The sequence below is a fragment of the Ranitomeya variabilis genome, chromosome 2, assembly GCF_051348905.1.
Source record: "Ranitomeya variabilis isolate aRanVar5 chromosome 2, aRanVar5.hap1, whole genome shotgun sequence".
NCBI lineage: Eukaryota > Metazoa > Chordata > Amphibia > Anura > Dendrobatidae > Ranitomeya > Ranitomeya variabilis.
Window position 1 is genome coordinate 622,921,949 of NC_135233.1, and position 23,383 is coordinate 622,945,331.

At 55.3% G+C, this 23,383-nt stretch overlaps 1 protein-coding gene across 1 annotated transcript in view; it reads left to right on the top strand.

Moving 5' to 3' along the window:
• Positions 1-1,310: 1,310 nt before the first annotated feature.
• Positions 1,311-23,383, top strand: part of GLG1 (golgi glycoprotein 1) — a 22,345-nt gene continuing 272 nt past the window's right edge. Inside the window, exons 1-27 of the mRNA XM_077288914.1 lie at positions 1,311-1,665; positions 6,341-6,375; positions 8,326-8,412; positions 8,519-8,734; positions 8,814-9,017; positions 9,302-9,373; positions 9,457-9,640; positions 9,948-10,162; positions 10,257-10,378; positions 10,461-10,562; positions 10,707-10,860; positions 11,211-11,348; positions 11,429-11,515; positions 11,608-11,670; positions 17,073-17,186; positions 18,356-18,444; positions 18,675-18,792; positions 18,865-18,957; positions 19,112-19,249; positions 19,336-19,459; positions 19,540-19,682; positions 20,556-20,657; positions 20,755-20,862; positions 20,977-21,097; positions 21,336-21,442; positions 21,718-21,881; positions 23,313-23,383. The exon at positions 23,313-23,383 is cut by the window's right edge and continues 272 nt beyond it. Coding sequence (XP_077145029.1) covers positions 1,404-1,665; positions 6,341-6,375; positions 8,326-8,412; positions 8,519-8,734; positions 8,814-9,017; positions 9,302-9,373; positions 9,457-9,640; positions 9,948-10,162; positions 10,257-10,378; positions 10,461-10,562; positions 10,707-10,860; positions 11,211-11,348; positions 11,429-11,515; positions 11,608-11,670; positions 17,073-17,186; positions 18,356-18,444; positions 18,675-18,792; positions 18,865-18,957; positions 19,112-19,249; positions 19,336-19,459; positions 19,540-19,682; positions 20,556-20,657; positions 20,755-20,862; positions 20,977-21,097; positions 21,336-21,442; positions 21,718-21,881; positions 23,313-23,334 — 3,384 coding nt within the window. The 5' untranslated portion in view covers positions 1,311-1,403 and the 3' untranslated portion in view covers positions 23,335-23,383. The remainder of the gene's footprint in view (positions 1,666-6,340; positions 6,376-8,325; positions 8,413-8,518; positions 8,735-8,813; positions 9,018-9,301; positions 9,374-9,456; positions 9,641-9,947; positions 10,163-10,256; positions 10,379-10,460; positions 10,563-10,706; positions 10,861-11,210; positions 11,349-11,428; positions 11,516-11,607; positions 11,671-17,072; positions 17,187-18,355; positions 18,445-18,674; positions 18,793-18,864; positions 18,958-19,111; positions 19,250-19,335; positions 19,460-19,539; positions 19,683-20,555; positions 20,658-20,754; positions 20,863-20,976; positions 21,098-21,335; positions 21,443-21,717; positions 21,882-23,312) is intronic.

Consider the following 23,383-nt stretch of genomic DNA (forward strand, 5'->3'; position numbering starts at 1 on the left):
GGTCCCGGCCGGGGGAGCAGTCCCTGTGGTGGGGGGGTTGCTGGTCCCTGTAGGGCGGTGGTCCTGGCCGGGGGAGTCGTCCCTCTGGTTGGGGGGGTTGCTGGTCCCTATAGGGCGACGGTCCCGGCCGGGAGAGTCGTCCCTGTGGTTGGGGGTTGCTGTTCCCTGTAGGGCGGTGGTCCCGGCCGGGGGGAGTCGTCCTTGTGGTGGTGGGGTTGCTGGGTCCTGTAGGGCGGTGGTCCCGGCCGGGGGAGTCGTCCCTGTGGTTGGGGGGGTTGCTGTTCCCTGTAGGACGGTGGTCCCGGCCGGGGGGGAGTCGTCCCTGTGGTTGGGGGGGTTGCTGTTCCCTGTAGGGCGGTGGTCCCGGCCGGGGGAGCAGTCCCTGTGGTGGGGGGGGGGGGGGTTGCTGGTCCCTGTAGGGCGGTGGTCCTGGCCGGGGGAGTCGTCCCTCTGGTTGGGGGGGTTGCTGGTTCCTGCAGGGCGGTGGTCCCGGCCGGGGGAGTCGTCCCTGTGGTTGGGGGTTGCTGTTCCCTGTAGGGCGGTGGTCCCGGCCGGGGGGAGTCGTCCTTGTGGTGGTGGGGTTGCTGGGTCCTGTAGGGCGGTGGTCCCGGCCGGGGGAGTCGTCCCTGTGGTTGGGGGGGTTGCTGTTCCCTGTAGGATGGTGGTCCCGGCCGGGGGAACCGTCCCTGTGGTGGGGGGGTTCCTGGTCTCTGTAGGGCGGTGGTCCCAGCCGGGGGGAGTCATCCCTGTGGTTGGGGGGGGGGGGGGGTTGCTGGTCCCTATAGGGCAGTGGTCCCGGCTGGGGGAGTCGTCCCTGTGGTTGGGGGGGTTGCTGGTTCCTGTAGGGCGGTGGTCCCGGCTGGGGGAGCTGTCCCTGTGGTGGGGGGCGGTGGTCCCTGTTAGGCCACATTCAGTATTTGCAGCCAGCCCCAGCAGTGGTGACACAGAAGGGCGGCTGTGTCTCCATTATTCGCCTGCTCTGACTGTTCCTCTCCGGGTTTTGGCTACAGCCACTGCTGGGCCACATTCACACTATGGATGCGGTACTGTGAGGCGGTGGCCCCTGAGGTATGAGGGGATTATGAGGCCTATGGGGTTCAGCAGCTTCTTGTGTTGGGGTCTCTCGGGCGCAGTCTCAGTGACGTCATCTCTGCGCCGTGTCGCCTGTGTGTGAGAGTAGCCGCGATCTTTCTGGAGTTCTTTTCCTCACATGTGACTGGCGCCTACGCTTCGTTCTCAATGACGTCAGGATCCAGCAGCCGCCATATTGGGTGTGGGCAGAGGCGGCGGCGCAGCTAATCTGGCGTGACGTGCTGACGTAGACGGCTGTGGTGACGTGCGCGTCTCCGTCGTGCCCGGTGCACAGTGACGCGCCTGCTGCTCCGTGACTGGCTGATTCCAAGATGGCGGCCTGCGGACGTGTCCGGCTGTGGTGCTGGCTGGTGGCGAGCGCGGTGCTGCCTGTGCTCGTGTTCCCGAGGGTCCGGGCTGAGGGGGCTGGAGCGGAGGCCGGAGCGGCTCAACCTGCGGCCTCCCAGCCCCGCAGACTCCCCGGCATCAGACTGATCGAGGAAGAGGCCTGCCGGGAGGACATCACCCGCATCTGCCCGAAGAACGCCTGGAACAACAACCTGGCTGTGCTGGAGTGCCTGCAGGACGTGCGGGGAGGTGAGGCTGCCCCCGAGAGACGGAGAACCCCCCCCCAATATACAGAGCCCCCCCGAGAGATGGAGAACCCCCCCAATATACAGAGCCCCCCCCAAGATACGGAGCCCTCCCCAATATACAGAGCCCCCCCAGGTTATGGAGACCCCCGAGAGACAGAGCCCCCAATATACAGAGATCCACACTATACGGAGCCCCCTAATATACGGAGCCCCCCTGGGATACGGAGCCCCCCCAATATACAGAGCCCCCAATATACGGAGGCCCCCTGGGACACAGAGCCCCCTGAAATACAGACAACCCCCCCCCCCCGGATACAGACCTCCCAATATGCAGATCCCCCCGAGATACGGACCCTCCTGACAGTGCACCCCCAGAGATATGGAGCTTCTTGAAATACTGAGCACCCCGACAGTGCGCCCTGAGATATGGAAGCGCCCTCCCCCCACCGGACAGTGCGCCCCGAGACATGCAAGCGTCTCTCCCCCCATACCCCCCCCCACCAGACAGTGCAACCCCAGATATGCAGGTGCCCCCACACCAGACAGTGCACCCCGAGACATGCAAGCGCCCCCCCCCCCCACCGGACAGTGCACCCTGAGATATGCAGGCGCCCCCCCCACCAGACAGTGCGCCCTGAGACATGCAAGCGCCCCCCCCCCACCGGACAGTGCGCCCCGAGACATGCAAGCGCCCCCCCCCCACTGGACAGTGCACCCCGAGATATGCAGGCGCCCCCCCCACCAGACAGTGCGCCCTGAGACATGCAAGCGCCCCCCCCCCCTCCGGACAGTGCGCCCCGAGACATGCAAGCGCCCCCCCACCAGAGAGTACACCCCGAGACATGCAAGCGCCCCCCCACCAGAGTACGCCCCGAGACATGCAAGCGCCCCCCCCCACCGGACAGTGCACCCCGAGACATGCAAGCGTCCCCCCCGTGTTCATACCACACTCCTTAGTGTGAACCCGACAATATACTGCGCCCCACTTCGTCCCCAGGATCGGCCATGTCCTTGTGTAGCCCCCCCACATGCTGGGCTCCTTGTAGTGTGGCCCCTGAGGCTCCTGCAGACATGAGGGGCTCTCGCTCCGGACCTCCCCAGCTCCAGTCTCACACACAGGCTGTCGTTCTTGGTTGAGGACACTTGTGGCTGAGATCCGCGGACGTCTGTGTCAGCCCTCAGTGTCGCCCTGTTCTGTCTCCCCTAAATACGGCCTCCTGAGATGCTGCCCCCCCCCGTACCCCAATATACGCTTCTGTAACCTCACGCTCCTCTACTGCACTCCAAAACACATGTACGAATCTCCCCCCGATGCTGTGTGCCCCGCAGTGCGCTGCCTCTGTAATTACCACCTCCGTACTCAGGACAGCTCCATCTCTTCTGCTCTCTGGTCCTTATCCTGGCCCTTGTGTCGGGGGTGCAGCGGGGGACGTTATGGGGTTGGCATGAGGGTGATCAGTCAGTCTGGCATTCGTAGGCGCTCTGTCTGTTGTCCCCTCCTCTGGTCCGTGTGATGGCGCTGTGTCGGTGTCCCCTCCTCTGGTCCATGTGATAGCGCTGTGTTGGTTGTCCTCTCCTCTGGTCCGTGTGATGGCGCTGTGTCGGTGTCCCCTCCTCTGGTCCGTGTGATAGCGCTGTGTTGGTTGTCCTCTCCTCTGGTCCGTGTGATGGCGCTCTGTCGGTGTCCCCTCCTCTGGTCCGTGTGATAGCGCTGTGTTGGTTGTCCTCTCCTCTGGTCCGTGTGATGGCGCTGTGTCGGTGTCTCCCTCCTCTGGTCCATGTGATGGCGCTGTGTCGGTGCCCCCCCCCCTCTGGTCCGTGTGATGGCGCTGTGTTGGTTGTCCCCTCCTCTGGTCCGTGTGATGGCGCAGTGTTGGTTGTCCCCTTCCCCCTCTGGTCCGTGTGATGGCGCTGTGTTGGTTGTCCCCTCTATTGGTCCGTGTGATGGCGCTGTGTCGGTGTCCCCCTCCTCTGGTCCGTGTGATGGCGCTGTGTCAGTTGTCCCCTCCTCTGGTCCGTGTGATGGTGCTGTGTTGGTTGTCCCCTCCTCTGGTCCGTGTGATTGCGCGGTGTCGGTTGTCCCCTCCTCTGGTCCGTATGATGGCGCCTTGTCGGTGTCCCCCCTCCTCTGGTCCGTGTGATGGCGCTATGTCAGTTGTCCCCTCCTCTGGTCCGTATGATGGCGCCTTGTCGGTGTCCCCCTCCTCTGGTCCGTGTGATGGCGCTGTCAGTTGTCCCGTCCTCTGGTCCGTGTGATGGCGCTGTGTCAGTTGTCCCCTCCTCTGGTCCGTGTGATGGCGCTGTGTCAGTGTCCCCCTCCTCTGGTCCGTGTGATGGTGCCTGGTCGGTGTCCCCCTCTGGTCCGTGTGATGGCGCTGTGTCGGTTGTCCCCTCCTCTGGTCCGTGTGATGGCGCTGTGTCTGTGTCCCCCTCCTCTGGTCCGTGTGATGGCGCTTTGTTGTTGCCCCCTCCTCTTGTCCGTGTGATGGGGCTGTGTCGGTGTCCCCCTCCTCTGGTCCGTGTGATGGCGCTGTGTTGTTGCCCCCTCCTCTGGTCCGTGTGATGGCGCTGTGTCGGTGTCCCCCTCCTCTGGTCCGTGTGATGGCGCTGTGTCGGTGTCCCCTCCTCTGGTCCGTGTGATGGCGCTGTGTCGGTGTCCCCTCCTCTGGTCCGTGTGATGGTGCTGTCTCAGTGCCGCCTTGTTTTTATTGCTCTCCCCCCATCACCGGGGATCTGTGTGCTGAGCGATGGTGCTGGCGGCCGGTTACTATACAGGGTCCCCTCCATCCCCCCATGTCCGGCCCGGGGGGGCACAGCTGATATGCCAGCAGACCCTGCTCCTCCCCGAACTGTGCTCCCAGCAGCACTGGGGGCAAAGGTCGCAGGATCCGGTGATCATGTGTCTGGGGAGTCCACCACACCCGTGCAGCGAGACACCGCAGGTTCCAGATTATGGGAGTGATCCCTCCCTGTGCACACACTGCACCCAGCGGGCATCGGGCGTCACCACCCTCCAGAGTGCGCGGGGTACTGACGCGGCCAGGACCCCACAACGCTGCGCCAGGTCTGGTGCCGGCGGTCCCTGCGGAGCGCTAATTATACAGCGGTGACCTGCGGAGCGCTAATTATACAGCGGAGACCTGCGGAGCGCTAATTATTCAACGGTGATCTGTGGGAGGAGCGGCGCCCCCACACGGGAAGGAGAGATGCCGTTGATCACCTCGGCCCCTGCAGGTGGCTCTCTCTGCACTCTCCCTCCTTAGATCGGCCTTGCCTGCGGTCCCTAGTGGACATTCCTGATTGTACTCAAGCCTGTCCATGTGAGGCTGGTGGGTGGCTCATGTGGGGTCCGCTGCGGTGCCCCCTCTTGTACTCGTGGTTAATCTGCCGGGTGTATCTCCGGGCCGCGCTGCCACATTACTAAGCTAGTGTAGCTGGATGGCGACCTGCTATGTAGGACACTGCAGCCCACCGTCACCCCCCGAGTGAGCAGAAGAAAAATGGTGGTGGGTGTACAGGGGACGTGAAAGCGGGGGCACAGCAGGTGGCCGGATGCGGGGGGGACGGCAGGTGGCCGGGTGCGGGGGGGACGGCAGGTGGCTGGGTGCGGGGGGGACGGCAGGTGGCTGGGTGCGGGGGGGACGGCAGGTGGCTGGGTGCGGGGGGGCGACATGTGGCTGGATGCGGGGGTATGACAGGTGGCTGGATGCGGGGGGGACGACAGGTGGCTGGGTGCGGGGGGGACGACAGGTGGCGGGGTGCGACATGTGGCTGGGTGCGGGGGGGACGGCAGGTGGCTGGGTTTCGGGGGGGGACGACAGGTGGCTGGGTGCGGGGGACGGCAGGTGGCTGGGTGCGGGGGGGACGACAGGTGGCTGGGTGCGGGGGGACGACAGGTTGTTGGGTGCGGGGGGACGACAGGTGGCTGGATGCGGGGGGACGACAGGTGGCTGGATGCGCGGGGGGGGGGGGGGGGAGGGGACAAGGTTCTGGTGATTGTCGGAGAGTTCTCCATCCTGCTCTCCCCACTCACTTGACCTGTCTGTGACTCCCCCATCCCTAATGTTTGGATGATGGGGGTCTTTCTGCCGGACCAGGGGCTGTTCCTGACTCCTCTGCCCCCGGCCGCCTGTGTACAGATCTGTACAGTGTGCTCAGTGCTGCTGTGAGCCGGATGTCCGCCTTATTGTGCACACTGTCCAGGTGATGGATGCCCGGCATTGTGATACCCGCTCAGCACACAATGCTCCGCCACCTAGTGCCGAGGTTGTGCCGCCCCTGCACATGGCCCAGGTCTGCGCTGTCCGGCGCACCCTTGTCATGACGCTGGGTCTCGTGTAGATATTTGTAGGGGGATTCATCACCTGAGATACCTGGTGGCATGTGTGCCGGAGACGGTGCACCCATACAGGATCATTATTGGGGGCTGCAGCCTCTATATGTGTCCACCAATCACTCGCACACTCCTCTGTATGGCTGCACCCTGCAGTGTTCTGTCTCCGGGTTTGATCTCCTCCAGTATAAGGGCCTCTGCCATGTATCGAGGTGTCACGCTGCCGCTGCTCCGCTGTTGCTCGCTGGTTGCATCCGTCCCGACATGTAATAATGGGATGTTCTGCAGGATTGTGCTGCTATCAGTCCCAGCGCAGATAATAATGGGATTCTCTCTTTACAGGCAGACAGCGAGATCTCCTCAGACTGTAACCACGTAAGTGTTGTATGGATGCACCGAGTCCGCCATATATATTGTACACTGTGTTCCAAATTATTCTGCACAAAGAGTTTAGGAGTGATAAGGTTAGAATTGTTTTGTTTGCCATTTAAACTCATTGATGGTGATGTGTGTCAGGGCTCTTTATATCACTGAAAGCAATTGCAGATACCTGTGCAAATTAGTTTGGCAGGCGTGTCCAAATAAAGGCAAGACTACTTAAGAAGGCTGTTCCACATTATTAAGCAGTCTACATTTTTTGCCAAAATAGGAAAGAAAAAGGATGTGTCGGCTGCTGAGAAGCAACAAATTGTGGAGTATTTAGGTCAAGGCATGACTACAATCAACATTGCCAAGACACTTCATCTTGATCATCGCACAATTAAGAAGTATGTAGCTGATTCCTGGCACACACGTGTGCGTGCTGATAAGGAAAAATTGAGGACTCTTTCCAACAGGCAATTGCGTAAGGTTAAAAGAGCAGCTGCAAAAATGCCTTGTCATAGCAGCAGACAAGTTTTTGAAGCTGCTGGTGCCTCCAACGTCCCCAGAACAACAAGATGCAGGGTCCTTCAGAGGTTTGCAGCTGTGCGTAAGCCATCCTGTCAACCACCTCTATCCACTGCAACAAGCAGAAACGGCTCCAGTGGGCCAAACCATACATGAAGACTGACTTCCAAACTGTTTTGTTCACCGATGAGTGCCGGGCAACGCTCGATGGTCCAGATGGATGGAGTGGAGGATGGACACCCAATGAAAACACGGCTAAGGCGCCAACAAGGAGGAGGTGGAGTAATGTTTTGGGCTGGAATCATGGGGAGAGAGATTGTCGGCCCCTTTATGATCCCTGAAGGGGTAAAGATGAACTCCATAATCTATGTGGAGTTTCTAAAACAACACTTCCTGCCATGGTTCAAGAGGAAGAACCGTGCTTTCCACAGCAAGATCATTTTCATGCATAATAATGCGCCGTCTCATGCTGCAAAAAACACATCTGCATCTCTGGCTGCTATGGGCATAAAAGAGGACAAACTTATGGTGTGGCCATCATCTTCCCCTGACCTCAACCCCATTGAGAACCTCTGGAGCATCATCAAAAGGAGTGTCTATGATGGCGGGAGGCAGTTCACATCTAAGCAACAGCTCTGGGAGGGTATTCTGTCCACATGCAAAACAATTGAAGCAGAAACCATCCAAAAACTGACAAATTCAATGGACGAGAGAGTTCAGAAGCTTCTTTCGAACAAGGGGTCCTATGTGCAAATGTAACATCACCTAGAATAAAGTTTTCACTTGAAAACTGTTTGATTTCATTTTGTAATAAGCTGATAATGCTTATAACTTCACAATTGACCATTTTTTTGTTCAAAATAAAAAAAAAAAGGTTGAATGTTTATTTTTTTTAAAAAAGATACTGTTTTCATAGGCAGTTTGTTCCAAAACATTGCAATTATACTAGAATAGTAGATGACTGGAAAATAACAATGACTGCAATTCAGATAGGTAATTTAGAGAAAATATGAGGAAATATTATTTGCATAATAATTTGGAACACAGTGTATATAGACCGTATTATTATTATTTATTTATATAGCACCATTGATTCCATGGTGCTGTACATGAGACCGTATACCCTATATACCACACAGACTGTATATAGACCGTGTACCCTATATATACCACATGGACTGTATATAGACCGTATACCCTATATATACCACATGGACTGCATATAGACAGTATATCCTATATATACCACATGGACTGCATATAGACCGTATACCCTATATATACCACATGGACTGCATATAGACCGTATACCCTATATTTACCACATGCCCTGGTCTGTGCCGCTGTCCGGTGGGCCCTGGTCTGTGCCGCTGTCTGGTGGGCCCTGGTCTGGGCCGTTTCACTGCTGCGGTTTTTATTTCTGTTCTTGTTTTTCAGCTTCTGTGGAACTTTAAACTGAACCTGACAAAAGACATCAAGTTTGAGTCTGTGGCCAAAGAGATCTGCAAGTCCACGCTGTCCGGGGTGAGCGCTCCCTTCTGGGCCGGCAGGGGATCACGGGTGGGATCGGCTCTGGATGTGGCAGGATTGGGGGTCTGTGACGTCATTGGCTTCTCACCTTTGCTTTCAGCTGAAGGAATGTGCGGAGGAGACTCCTGGGAAGGGTTACGTGGTCTCCTGTCTGGTGGACCATCGCGTGAATATCACAGAATACCAGTGCCACCAGTACATCACTAAGATGGCCGCTATCATCTATAGCGATTACCGCTTGATCTGCGGCTTCATGGAGGACTGCAGAGCTGAGATTAATGCTCAGAAGTGCGGCAGTATCCGGCCTGGAGACAAGGTGAGCGCTGCCGTCTGATATTGTCCTACGAGCGCCCCGGGGAGATATCTCTGCAATAACATGGCTTCTCCGCCCACAGGACCCTCACTCTCAGGGCGAGGTGGTCGCTTGTCTGGAGAAGGCCATCGTAAAGGAAGCCGAGGAGGCTGATCCCCAGGGCCGCATATCTGACAAGTGCAAACAGTCTATAATGCGCGTGGCCGAGCTCTCGTCTGACGACTTCCATCTGGACAGACACCTGTACTTCGCCTGCCGAGATGACCGGGAGCGATTCTGTGAAACTGTGAGTGATCGTCATCTGGAGACACGGCCATGGGGGACTGCCGCTTTGCCCTGTGCCGGCCCGGGGACTGCCGCTTTGCCCTGTGCCGGCCCGGGGACTGCCGCTTTGCCCTGTGCCGGCCCGGGGACTGCCGCTTTGCCCTGTGCCGGCCCGGGGACTGCCGCTTTGCCCTGTGCCGGCCCGGGGACTGCCGCTTTGCCCTGTGCCGGCCCGGGGACTGCCGCTTTGCCCTGTGCCGGCCCGGGGCTAGCACTACTTGATTCTTCATCTTGTTTTGTGATCAGGTCCAGGCTGGAGAAGGAAGGGTTTACAAGTGTCTGTTCAACCACAAGTTTGAGGAGTCCATGAGTGAGCGGGTGAGTGTCGGGCCTCGTTGCCCCCGCACTTTGTGCCGTCTGTTCATATTTGCTACAGTGATTAATATTCGTTTCTCGTGCAGTGCCGCGACGCCCTGACCACCCGCCAGAAGCTGATTGCTCAGGACTACAAGGTCAGTTACTCGCTGGCCAAGTCCTGTAAGGCCGACCTGAAGAAGTACCGCTGCAGTGTGGAGAACCATCCGCGCTCCCGGGAGGCCCGGCTCTCCTACCTGCTGCTGTGCCTGGAGTCTGCCGTGCATCGAGGTGCGGAGCTCACATTAGCACTTGGACTGATTGTCCGCTCTCCGTTCTTTCTCTATCAGTGGTGGCGCCATCACTGCAGGGTCTGTGATGCCGGTAGGACAAGGCGTAGGACCCCCCCATCGTACATTATAGTACAGTGTGCACAGTAACATGTCCCTGAGATGTAGATACCGAGTCCTGCAACCCCCGACACGAATACATGGCCGGTGCAGGAATTAATGGGGGCATGCGAGGTCTTTATGCCTCACCTGGTTCATGAACACCCATCTGACCCTAATCTGGGCCCCGCTGTGGTATCTTTCTCTAGGACGCCAGGTGAGCAGCGAGTGCCAGGGGGAGATGCTGGATTATAGGCGGATGTTAATGGAGGACTTCTCTCTGAGCCCGGAGATTATCCTGAGCTGTCGCGGGGAGATCGAGCACCACTGCTCCGGCCTGCATCGGAAGGGCCGCACCCTGCATTGCCTGATGAAAGTCGTGCGCGGAGAAAAGGGGAATATAGCAGAGAAGTGCCAGCAGGCGGTGAGTGCCACGTCTGTCTGTGGTTCTGTCTGCTCCAGTAATCGGGTCCTGTACGTCTGTCCACCATTGTAATGTCCGCCTCTCCTCCCTACAGTTGCAGACATTGGTACAGGAGACCGACCCTGCCTCGGATTATCGGATAGACCGCGCTCTCAACGAGGCCTGCGAATCTGTCATCCAGACGGCCTGCAAGCACATCCGCTCTGGGGATCCCATGTGAGTGCGCTGTGTGCCTCCTGCAGGGATGGGGTCATTCGGGGAGTATTGCCGAGCACTGACTGCTCTCGCTCTTCTCCAGGATCCTGTCGTGTCTTATGGAGCACTTGTATACAGAGAAGATGGTGGAGCAGTGTGAGCACCGTCTGCTGGAGCTGCAGTACTTCATCTCCCGGGACTGGAAGTAAGATGCCTGCGGCGGCGGCTGTGTGCGCGGGACCTCGGCTTGCTGAGGGGGCTGTGTATGCTGGGCCTCGGCCCTGCAGCGGCTGTGCGTGCGGCGCCTCCATGTGCTGCTTACACTACACTGATCCTTGTTCTTTGCCAGGTTGGATCCCGTCTTATACAGGAAATGTCAGGGTGACGCTTCCCGATTGTGCTACGCACACGGCTGGAATGAGACCAATGAGAACATGCCAGCGGGGGCCATCTTCTCCTGTTTGTATCGGCACGCGTACCGCACAGAGGAGCAGGGGCGCAGGGTGAGTCAGGAGGCTGTGCACTCTGGAGATACGGCGAGGCAGGTGCACAAAGTCTCATAACCGTAGGTCACCTGTGACACTGAGCTGTCCTCACCAAGGGAAGCCGTCCTGTACCCATGGAGTCAGTGGCCGCCTGTAATGCACGGACTTCTGTGAATGGTCTGGAACAATCACCCCTATCCTCCCCTTCACATCATGTAGAATTCTGACTTGACTTTGGTCTGTTAGTTAGTGATCCCTCCAAGGTCTTGGTGCAATATGTGTCAAAATATGTCTCATACTGACATTATACATGCCTATATGGGTCCCAAAATCGACTCCATCTGCCTAAATATCTCCTGTCCATGCAGTTATCTCGCGAATGCCGTGCTGAAGTGCAGCGTATCCTCCACCAGAGGGCGCTGGATGTGAAGCTGGATCCCGCCATGCAGGGAAAATGCATGACGGAGCTGGGGAAGTGGTGCAATGAGAAGACTGAGACAGGACAGGTAAGGGGTCGCTGCGTCCTGATGGTGCCCGGCTCTGACCTGCTGCCGGGGCACTAACTCCGTCACATATGTTGTCTTAGGAGCTGGAGTGTTTGCAGGATCACCTGGAAGAACTGGTTCCTGAATGCAGGGAGATCGTGGGTAATCTGACGGAGCTGGAGTCGGAGGTGCGGATCATTCATGACCCTGGCGCCATCATTAGGACCTTGACGATGGATTGTAGTTATTGCATGTTCACCTTTGTGTTTTCTTCTTCCAGGACATCCAGATCGAGACCCTTCTGATGAGAGCGTGCGAGCCCATCATCCAGGGATACTGCCACGTAGGTCGGCTGGATAGGGCCGGGGGTCATGTATGGGGTCGGGAGCCACTGGTTGTTCGCCTATGATGGGGCAGACCTTGGGGTTAATGTCAGGACCGGGCGACTATCTAATCTGCATTTAATATCCGGTTGACATAAGCTCAGAAGGGAACGGTCATCATAGCTGATCCTTAGTACTGAAGGTAGATGTGCGGGTGTGGGGACTGACGGTGTACGGCCACTTGTACAACCACCACATGTTAACCCCTTCATGACCTTGCCGTTTTTTGCAATTCTGACCAGTGTCCCTTTATGAGGTAATAACTCAGGAACGCTTCAACGGATCCTAGCGATTCTGAGATTGTTTTTTCGTGACATATTGGGCTTCATGTTAGTGGTAAATTTAGGTCGATAATTTCTGAGTTTATTTGTGAAAAAAACGGAAATTTGGCAAAAATATTGAAAATTTCGCAATTTTCACATTTTGAATTTTTACTCTGTTAAACCAGAGAGTTATGTGACACAAAATAGTTAATAAATAACATTTCCCACATGTCTACTTTACATCAGCACAATTTTGGAAACAAATTTTTTTTTTGCTAGGAAGTTATAAGGGTTAAAATTTGACCAGTGATTTCTCATTTTTACAACAAAATTTACAAAACCATTTTTTTTAGGGACCACCTCACATTTGAAGTCAGTTTGAGGGTTCTATATGGCTGAAAATACCCCAAAGTGACACCATTCTAAAAACTGCACCCCTCAAGGTGCTCAAAACCACATTCAAGAAGTTTATTAACCCTTCAGGTGTTTCACAGCAGCAGAAGCAACATGGAAGTAAAAAATGAACATTTAACTTTTTAGTCACAAAAATGATCTTTTAGCAACAATTTTTTATTTTCCCAAGGGTAAAAGGAGAAACTGGACCACGGACGTTGTTGTCCAATTTGTCCTGAGTACGCTGATACCTCATATGTGGGGGTAAACCACTGTTTGGGCGCACGGCAGGGCTCGGAAGGGAAGGAGCGCCATTTGACTTTTTGAATGAAAAATTGGCTCCAATCTTTAGCGGACACCATGTCGCGTTTGGAGAGCCCCCGTGTGCCTAAACATTGGAGCTCCCCCACAAGTGACCACATTTTGGGAACTAGACCCCCCAAGGAACTCATCTAGAGGCATAGTGAGCACTTTAAACCCCCAGGTGCTTCACAAATTGATCCGTAAAAATGAAAAAGTACTTTTTTTTCACAAAAAAATTATTTTAGCCTCAATTTTTTCATTTTCACATGGGCAACAGGATAAAATGGATCCTAAATTTTGTTGGGCAATTTCTCCTGAGTACACCAATATCTCACTTATCTAGATGCATAGTGAGCACTTATAACCCCCAGGTGCTTCACAGAAGTTTATAACGCAGAGCCGTGAAAATAAAAAATAATTTTTCTTTCCTCAAAAATGATTTTTAGCCCAGAATTTTTTATTTTCCCAAGGGTAATAGGAGAAATTGGACCCCAAATGTTGTTGTCCAGTTTGTCCTGAGTACGATGATACCCCATATGTGGGGGTAAACCACTGTTTGGGTGCACGGCAGGGCTCGGAAGGGAAGGCACGCCATTTGGCTTTTTGAATGGAAAATTATCTCCAATCATTAGCGGACACCATGTCGCGTTTGGAGAGCCCCTGTGTGCCTAAACATTGGAGCTCCCGCACAAGTGACCCCATTTTGGAAACTAGACCTCCCAAGGAACTAATCTAGATGTGTGGTGAGCACTTTGAACCCCCAAGTGCTTCACAGAAGTTTATAACGCAGAGCCATGAAAATAAAAAATAATTTTTCTTTTCTCAAAAATGATTTTTTAGCCCACAATTTTTTATTTTCCCAAGGGTAACAGGAGAAATTGGACCCCAAAAGTTGTTGTCCAGTTTCTCCTGAGTATGCTGATACCCCATATGTGGGGGTAAACCACTGTTTTGGCACACGTCGGGGTTCGGAAGGGAAGTAGTGACGTTTTGAAATGCAGACTTTGATGGAATGCTCTGCGGGCGTCAGGTTGCGTTTGCAGAGCCCCTGATGTGCCTAAACAGTAGGAACTCCCCACAATTGACTCCATTTTGGAAACTAGACCCCCCAAGGGAACCTATCTAGATGTGTAGTGAGCACTTTGAACCCCCAAGTGCTTCACAGAAGTTTATAACGCAGAGCCGTGAAAATAATAAATGTGTTTCCTTTCCTCAAAAATATTTTTTTAGCCCAGAATTTTTTATTTTTGCAAGAGTAACAGGAGAAATTGGACCCCAAAAGTTGTTGTCCAGTTTCTCCTGAGTACGCTGATACCCCATATGTGGGGGTAAACCACTGTTTGGGCACATCCCGGGGCTCGGAAGGGAAGTAGTGACGTTTTGGAATGCAGACTTTGATGGAATGGTCTGCGGGCGTCACATTGCATTTGCAGAGCCCCTGATGTGCCTAAACAGTAGAAACACCCCACAAGTGACCCCATTTTGGAAACTAGACCCCCGAAGGAACTTATCTAGATGTGTGGTGAGCACTTTCAACCCCCAAGTGCTTCACAGAAGTTTATAACGTAGAGCCGTGAAAATAAAAAATAATTGTTCTTTCCTCAAAAATTATGTTTTAGCAAGTAATTTTTTATTTTTGCAAGGGTAACAGGAGAAATTGGACCCCAACAGTTGTTGCCCAGTTTGTCCTGAGTACGCTGGTACCCCAAATGTGGGGGTAAACCACTGTTTGGGCGCACGTCGGGGCTTGGAAGGGCGGGAGCACCATTTGACTTTTTGAACGCAAGATTGGCTGGAATCAATGGTGGCGCCATGTTGCGTTTGGAGACCCCTGATGTGCCTAAACAGTGGAAACCCCTCAATTCTAACTTCAACACTAACCCCAACACACCCCTAATCCTAATCCCAACTGTAGCCATAACCCTAATCACAACCCTAACCCCAACACACCCGTAACCTTAATCCCAACCGTAACCCTAATCCCAACCCTAACCACAACTGTAACCCCAACACACCCCTAACCCTATCCGTAACCCTAACCACAAGCCTAATCTTAACCCTATTTCAAACCCTAGCCCTAATTCCAACCCTAACTCTAATTCCAACCCTAACCCTAAGGCTATGTGCCCACGTTGCGGATTCGTGTGAGATTTTTCCGCACGATTTTTGAAAAATCTGCAGGTAAAAGGCACTGCGTTTTACCTGCGGATTTACAGCAGATTTCCAGTGTTTTTTTGTGCGGATTTCACCTGCGGATTCCTATTGAGGGACAGGTGTAAAACGCTGCGGAATCCGCACAAAGAATTGACATGCTGCGGAAAATACAATGCAGCGTTTCTGCACGGAATTTTCCGCACCATGGGCACAGCGGATTTGGTTTTCCTTAGGTGTACATGGTACTGTAAACCTGATGGAAAACTGCTTCGAATTCGCAGCGGCCAATCCGCTGCGGATCCGCGGCCGATCCGCTGCGGATCCGCAGCCGATCCGCTGCGGATCCGCGGCCGATCCGCTCTGTGTGCACATGCCATAACCCTAACCCTACCAGTAACCCTAACCCTACCCCCTAACCCTACCCCTAGTTCTAACCCTAGTTCTAACCCTAACCCTAGTGGAAAAAGAAAAAAAAATATTTTCTTTATTTTATTATTGTCCCTACCTATGGGGGTGATAAAGGGGGGGGGTTTATTTATTATTTTTTTATTTTGATCGCTGTGATAGAACCTACCACAGCGATCAAAATGCACTTGTAATGAATCTGCCGGCCGTCAGATTCGGCGGGCGCACTGAGCATGCGCCCGCCATTTTGGAAGATGGCGGCGCCCAGCGAGGAGACGGACCGACACCGGGAGCCTCGGTAAGTATAAGGGGGGGGAGATCGGGGCACGGGGGGGCGTCGGAGCACCGGGGGGTGACATAGGAGCAGGGGGGGAGCGGGCAGGAGGACGGGGGAGCGGAGCACAGGACGGAGGGGACCGGACCCCATAACGGAGCACTGGGGGGGCGATCGGTGGGGTGGGGGGGGGTGTCACTTCAGGTTTTCCAGCCATGGCCGATGGTATTGCAGCATCGGCCATGGCTGGATTGTAATATTTCACCAGTTTTTTAGGTGAAATATTTCAAATCGCTCTGATTGGCTGTTGAAAGTGAAACTGCCAATCAGAGCGATTGTAGCCACGGGGGGGGGGGTGAAGCCACCCCCCCTGGGCTGAAGTACCACTCCCCCTCTCCCTGCAGATCGGGTAAAATAGGAGTTAACCCCTTCACCCGATCTGCAGGGACGCGATCATTCCATGACGCCACATAGGCGTCATGGGTCGGGAAGGGGTTAATACTGCACCGTCCGATGTCTCTCCAGGGTCAGCGGGACATTAGGCGCCGCTAGTCCAGGGACTCTCCTTACTAATGGGGTGTGGGATGTATGGGCCTGACCATTCTCTTCCATCTGTCTGACCGCGCTCCTCTTCCTCCCCTCTGGCTGACTGCACTCCTCTTCCCCCACCCACTGGCTGACCGCACTCTTCCCCCCCCCCACTGGCTGACCGCACTCCTCTTTCCCCCCCCCCCCACTGGCTGACCGCACTCCTCTTTCCCCCCCCCCCCCCCCCCCCCCCACTGGCTGACCGCGCTCCTCTTCCTCACCTCTGGCTGACCGCGCTCCTCTTTCTTCCTCTGGCTGACCGCGCTCCTCTTTCTTCCTCTGGCTGACCGCGCTACTCTTTCTTCCTCTGGCTGACCGCGCTCCTCTTTCTTCCTCTGGCTGACCGCGCTCCTCTTTCTTCCTCTGGCTGACCGCGCTCCTCTTTCTTCCTCTGGCTGACCGCGCTCCTCTTTCTTCCTCTGGCTGACCGCGCTCCTCTTTCTTCCTCTGGCTGACCGCGCTCCTCTTTCTTCCTCTGGCTGACCGCGCTCCTCTTTCTTCCTCTGGCTGACCGCGCTCCTCTTTCTTCCTCTGGCTGACCGCGCTCCTCTTTCTTCCTCTGGCTGACCGCGCTCCTCTTTCTTCCTCTGGCTGACCGCGCTCCTCTTTCTTCCTCTGGCTGACCGCGCTCCTCTTTCTTCCTCTGGCTGACCGCGCTCCTCTTTCTTCCTCTGGCTGACCGCGCTCCTCTTTCTTCCTCTGGCTGACCGCGCTCCTCTTTCTTCCTCTGGCTGACCGCGCTCCTCTTTCTTCCTCTGGCTGACCGCGCTCCTCTTTCTTCCTCTGGCTGACCGCGCTCCTCTTTCTTCCTCTGGCTGACCGCGCTCCTCTTTCTTCCTCTGGCTGACCGCGCTCCTCTTTCTTCCTCTGGCTGACCGCGCTCCTCTTTCTTCCTCTGGCTGACCGCGCTCCTCTTTCTTCCTCTGGCTGACCGCGCTCCTCTTCCTCCCCTCTGGCTGACCGCTCTCTTCTGTCTACTCAGGAGTCTGCCGACAACCAGATTGACTCGGGGGACCTGATGGAGTGTTTAATCCAGAACAAGCATCAGAAGGAGATGAATGAGAAGTGCGCGGTGGGCGTCACACACTTCCAGCTGGTACGTGGCCCTGGCGCAGCGTTGTTCGTCCTCTCACCGCCCACAAGGATCCACACTTGTTCCATATTTCTGCCGTTCTTTCGTTGATGTCAGAAGAGCTCGGCGCTCAGTTGAGTAAATGCTCACAATCCAAAGTGAGCCGTGTGTGACAGACATGGAAGATGCCGGTGAGATGTCATACAAGGCGTGAGAGCAAGAAGAGCTTGCAGACTCCGCACATCCGTGTGTACGTCATACGGCCACGTGGCGTGGGGGCCCCCAGGATGGAAAGCCGCGCAGCCGTCTCTACGTACCGAACACACATCATGTGGAAGAATGGCGTGGTACGACGGAATAACGGGCGGCGGACGTGACACACGGCGCACTGCACGCCAATAATCTGGCTGAATCACACCCGGGGGCCGAGGTCTTCTGCTACAAGGGGCAGGACCCCACTAGTGCACCACACGCCCGGAGGGCTCTACAAACATCTGTCACTCAGTCCAGAAAAATATCAACATTGTACAATAACCGATCATCCTCGGGAGTGACCGAACAACATTAAAAACAAGTCACTTGCTCAGAAGAATTAATAAATACCTTGTAAAAATCCCAGCGCTGCTCTGATTCTGACACAGGTTTCTGTTTTGGGCTGCTTTGCTCCATTGCAGAGATATTCGCATTGGTTACCTCTGGTGCTCAGTATGTGACATCTCTGTTTGTAGCCCGACTGGGCGTTTGCTCTGTCTCCTCTGGGGCATGTGCTATCAACTCTCCCTCCCAGACAGCCAATCAAAGCTCAGAAGCTGATAAGTCAGATGCTGCTGAGCTGTGATTGGCTGGGCTTGGGATGGGTGGTAGCAAATGCCCCAGAGGAGGCTGAGGAAACTCCCAGTTGTGCTACAAGCAGAGATGTCACATATTGAGCTCCAAATTTGACTCATCTCTGCAATGAAGTGACACAGCCCAAACCTGCAAAGAGCAGCAGACTCTGTGGGTTTTTGCAGAGTATTTGACGCAGTTTTTTGAACAAGGGACAGGTCCTATGTACGGTGCTTGTGCGGTGTAGCTGTATCCCAAGAGTCGCTTATCCCAAAGTGCGGGTCCATTTATCAGGTGTAGAAATAAGCCCCCACCACCTTCTACAAGAACTTCGTACAAATAATGCCATTGGTTTTTTATCCTTTTAGATACAAATGAAAGACTTCCGCTTCTCTTACAAGTTTAAGATGGCGTGCAAGGAGGACGTGCTGAAACTGTGCCCCAACATCAAGCAGAAGTGAGTGCCCAAACCCCTACTGCTGGGTGTGAGCACCCCCTGACCCTGCTGTCACCCCTACTGCTGGGTGTGAGCACCCCCTGACCTCGCTGTCACCCCTACTGCTGGGTGTGAGCACCCCCTAACCTCGCAGTCTCCCTTACTGCTGGGTGTGAGCAGCCCCTGACCCTGCTGCCACCCCTAGGTGCTGGGTGTGAGCATCCCCTGACCCCGCTGTCTCCCCCACACAGGGTGGACGTCGTCATCTGCCTCAGCACCACAGTCCGCAATGACACCCTGCAGGAACTGAAGGAGCAGAGGGTGTCCTTGAAGTGTCGGAAGCAGCTGCGCGTGGAGGAGCTGGAGATGGTGAGATACCACCGATCTATGGACGTCTCCTCCGCAGTCATCATATAGTAATAACGCCCATCTTCCCCACAGTCCGAGGACATCCGCCTGGAGCCCAAACTGTACGACTCCTGCAAGACCGACATCGCCGCCCTCTGCGCCAACGTGCCCTTTGGAAATGCTCAGGTGAGATCTGCCGCCGCCGCTGCTTCTCTGCCTCCGCCTCTCTGCCTCCGCTGCCGCTGCCTCCTCTTCTCTGCCGCCGCCACTGCCTCTCTGCCGCTGCCTCTCTTCCGCTGCTGCCTCCTCTTACTGATCACATTTAACCCCTTTATTGCAGATCATTGAGTGTCTGAAGGAAAATAAGAAGCAGCTGACATCGTCTTGTCATCAGAAGGTCTTCAAGCTGCAGGAGACCGAGATGATGGACCCCGAGCTGGATTACACACTCATGAGGGTCTGCAAGCAGATGATCAAGGTGAGACCTTAGTCAGAGGCTGTGGGGAGGATGAGGGTTGCTGTCCATGAAGCCCCTGGTAACAAGTCTCTTTTGGGTCTACTCAGAGATTCTGCAGTGATAGTGACCCCAAGAACATCCTGCAGTGTCTAAAGCAGAACAAGAACACTGAGACCATGGACCCCAAATGTAAGCAGATGATCACAAAGCGGCAGATCACCCAGAACACAGGTCAGTGTGACGGCGTCCCCCCTGACTGCGGCTCGGCCTCATCTCACCCTCTCGACAACTGTACCCCTCTGTTCTGACAGATTATCGCCTGAACCCTGTGCTCCGCAAGTCCTGCAAAGCGGATATCCCCAAATTCTGCCAGAGCATCGTGAACAACGCCCAAGATGACACAGAACTGGAGGGGAGAGTCATCTCCTGCCTGAAGCTGAAGTACGCCGACCAGGTGAGTGAGGGAAGAAGACCAAATTGGCCAGTAACCAACGAGTCCCCCCGATACTAGGTATATGACAAAAAGTGGCCCAAAAACTTCCAGAGAAGAGCACAACTCCAGGGGATCAGTGCAACAGAAAATCTAGTGGGAGTCGACAGAAGGCGGCAGCAGCTGAGGGCGCAGTACAATGTCAGTAAGGAGCTAACGAGCAGCGGCTTCTCCTGAGTGTGGGTGATGTATGGAGGCATCAGATCATATGGGGAATAGAGAAGAAGGTGCATTCATACAGATGAGGGCCGTCCGAGGTTCTTGGCTGGCACACAGACTGGCATGTGGGAGCTGGAGCCGACCCTCGTGACACATCGGACAGGTCTCCGTACTTTTGTGCCAACCACTTGGTGCAAGGAGAGTCGGAAGCGTGAACAGCCGCATAGACCATCAGCAGACAAGTTCTTGCTGCTGGAAAGATGGCCGTCTGCATGAGCCCTTACAGTCCACATTGACAGAGCGGACAGATGGTGGTCCTTCCCGGACCCTCCTGTCTGGTCCTTTCTCCCAGGATTGGTGGAGCTGGGTTGTCTCCTTCATCTGCAGCTGCCTGTGCTCTGACACAGCGGTTCCTGTGCTCCGAACATCTAAGGGTGTTATTACAGTGAGCTGGACCCATATTTGTTCCAAATTTTAAGACACATTGCCGTAATGTAGGGGCAGAAGATCTTTCCTCCGAGACTCCTCATTTCTGCTCCTTGTTCACCTGGGGGTCCCAGTGCCCCCACCGATCCTCACGTTGACCCTGTCCTCTTTGCGCCGTTCTGACACCACTCCTCGCAGCTTTCACAGCTGGTTTTCCCTGATCCTGACTCATATTTGGCTTTGTCTGCACAGCGTCTGTCTCCGGACTGCGAGGATCAGATCCGGGTCATCATCCAGGAGACAGCGCTGGATTACCGGCTGGATCCCCAGCTGCAGATCCAGTGTTCGGAGGAGGTGAGTGCCAGCAGTTACCGGAGTTATCAGTGTGGGCCGTGATTACAGGGGCTTCCGTTACCTCATACCCCCAATGTTATGGCGTCTTGTTCTGCAGATTAATACTCTGTGCGGTGAGGAGGCGGCCGCTCAGGAGCCCACAGGGCAGGTGGAAGAGTGTCTGAAGATGAACCTGCTGAAAATAAAGTCTACTGGCTGCAAGAAGGTAATCTCCAATCCGCAGAGCACCTGCTCAAGAGACGGCGTGATGAGACTCCGGCCCGCGCCTGTGTATCTTTCAGGGTCTTGTTTCTCACGGCTTCAGTCCTTTCTTATGCAGGAGGTTCTGAACATGCTGAAGGAGAGTAAAGCGGACATCTTCGTGGATCCCGTCCTGCACACGGCCTGTGCGCTGGATATTAAACATCACTGTGCTGCCATCCCCCCGGGCAAAGGACGCCGTAAGTTCTCATCTTTACATCTGTATCCGAGCCACGTCCACACCGCCGGTACCACGCGGGGAGAAAAAGCGCAGCCCGAAGGAACGGCCGCTTACCACCGCATGGCTGCGTTTTAATTTTTTTAACCAGATGTTAGAAAATGTTCCTAATTCTGCTTCAAATTTGTGGGTTTTGCTCTGTCGCCGTCGGTGGTCCGAGGCCTCTGTATACAGCGGTAATGTTCCCATCTTCTCCGCAGAGATGTCCTGCTTAATCGAAGCATTACAAGATAAGATGGTCCGTCTGCAGCCGGAGTGTAAGAAGAGACTGCAGGACCGGCTAGACATGTGGAGTTATGCAGCCAAGGTAAGGAAACAGTCAGCAAGTAGAATCTCTCCAGTCACTCTCAAATAATGACAACCTATTGATTGGCACGGGAAATAAGGTATGAGTATTGGCACAACCAGATTTTTCAGACAAGTCATGTGCCTCTGGGGGCGGCTGGTGGCTCGGGAGCGGCCCCCGCCTCGGGGAGTGGTTCCCGCCCTGCGCCGGACACAGTTGTATGCTAGCTGTCGCGGTGGAGCCTGGCTTTCCATCCACATCTTCCCGTCGCTAATTGCTCTCGTGTTTTCTCGCAGGTGGCCCCGGCTGACGGGTTCTCGGATTTGGCAATGCAAGTGATGAGTTCTCCCTCCAAGAATTACATCCTGTCCGTCATTTTGTTCGGAGTTTGCCTCTTATTCTTTGGGGGCCTTCTGTGCGGGCGTATTACGAAGAGGGTGACACGAGAGATGAAGGACAGGTAGAGAAGACCCCTCAGCAGCAGCTGTGAGAAGCCGGGGGTCCTGGGGCGGGGGGGGCAGCCCTTTGTCCATGTGTCATACAGCTTGATCCCATCCCGATCCTTCCAGTGCTGCTGACTCTGGAGGGGGAGCCGGAAGTAATGACGGGGTCCCCTCCTCCAATTCTCTTATTTCATCCCACCTCCCCGCTTCCTCCATCCTTTCTGCTCTGAACCACAACATGGCTACATCCAGCGGAGACCGCCGGCCCCGTGTGGCTGCACAGCCCATTCTCTCCTAGTGCCGTGCTGCATTATGTGGACTTTGTTTTTTCCCTTTTTTTTGGGGTGGGAGACAGAGGGGCCTGGATAGTTTTCCCGCTACACCTCTGGAGATGGAAGCCGTGCCTCAGCCACTGTGCATACCCCATCATGAGAGACGGAGGGATTTGGAGCCTGAACCTGCAGGTCTGCAAAGATAGGGGTCCGAGCGCCTGGCTCTCGCGCTGCCAAAACTCTGCACACAAACTGCTCCTTCCTGCACCGGACACAAACCGCGCAGGAGCTTCCAAACCTTTCAGCGGGCGCCAACGGTTCCCCCGACTCCTCATCAGAAGTATTAGTGACTCCAGCAGGGGGGAGGCCGCCATGACTCTGGGGGTCTCCACTCTGCTCCCTCCAGACTGACACATTGCACCAGAAGTTCTACTCTCCGTCGTGGCCCGGCTCGCGCCCTTCACCTCGCTTTGTCTTAATCTGACTTTTCTTCTCTCATTGTGATGTCTGATATTTATCGGTTCCTTTTTTGCTTTGCTTGGTGTTGTGCTGCTTTTTCCCCTTCTCCCACAGGCGGACCCCGGGTGATTGCACTACTGTACCCGGCACTGGATGCTTATGGGGGGATGCTGCGCTCTGCCCGCACCGTGCCCATGCTGCCGCTGGGGTCCTGCGGGGCACAGCGTCCCCCATACACACCATGAGCACAATGCCCCCCGTAGTGCCGCAGCTGTGGGGGAAGGGGACGCACATTGGAGGGTCTTGGTTCTGTGGCTCTGCCTCAATGTGACCTGCTGCAGGACTGACGGTTCTCGCCGGCCGGTGCGGTACCGCCGGATTATAAGTGCGCTTTTTTGCCCCAACATTAGAGCATTAACTTAACCCTTTGTCTTCCAGGATAGCCCTTGGTTTGCGTGTTTTTCTTTTCCTCCCTCTTTAGCAGAGGCTCCCCCCAGCCGTGCGCCTCTCCTACACTCCACTCCTGTCAGTGCAGGTACCGCCGCTGCCTCTGGGGGGCGCTCCCCCGGCTGTAGACCTGGATGCCGGTGAAGCTGCCGTCGCAGTGTCACGGCCCGCATGTTGCAGGACTATCAGGGACGTGTTGCCCCGACACCAGGGCAGCACCGGCCACTCCGATCTTAACCCTTTCACTAAATGTTTTCCTCTTTTCATCAGCTACAGGAGATTGTTCCATTAACTGCACTCAGACTCCAATCAACCCCTCCTGTATCTAACGCCAGGACTGC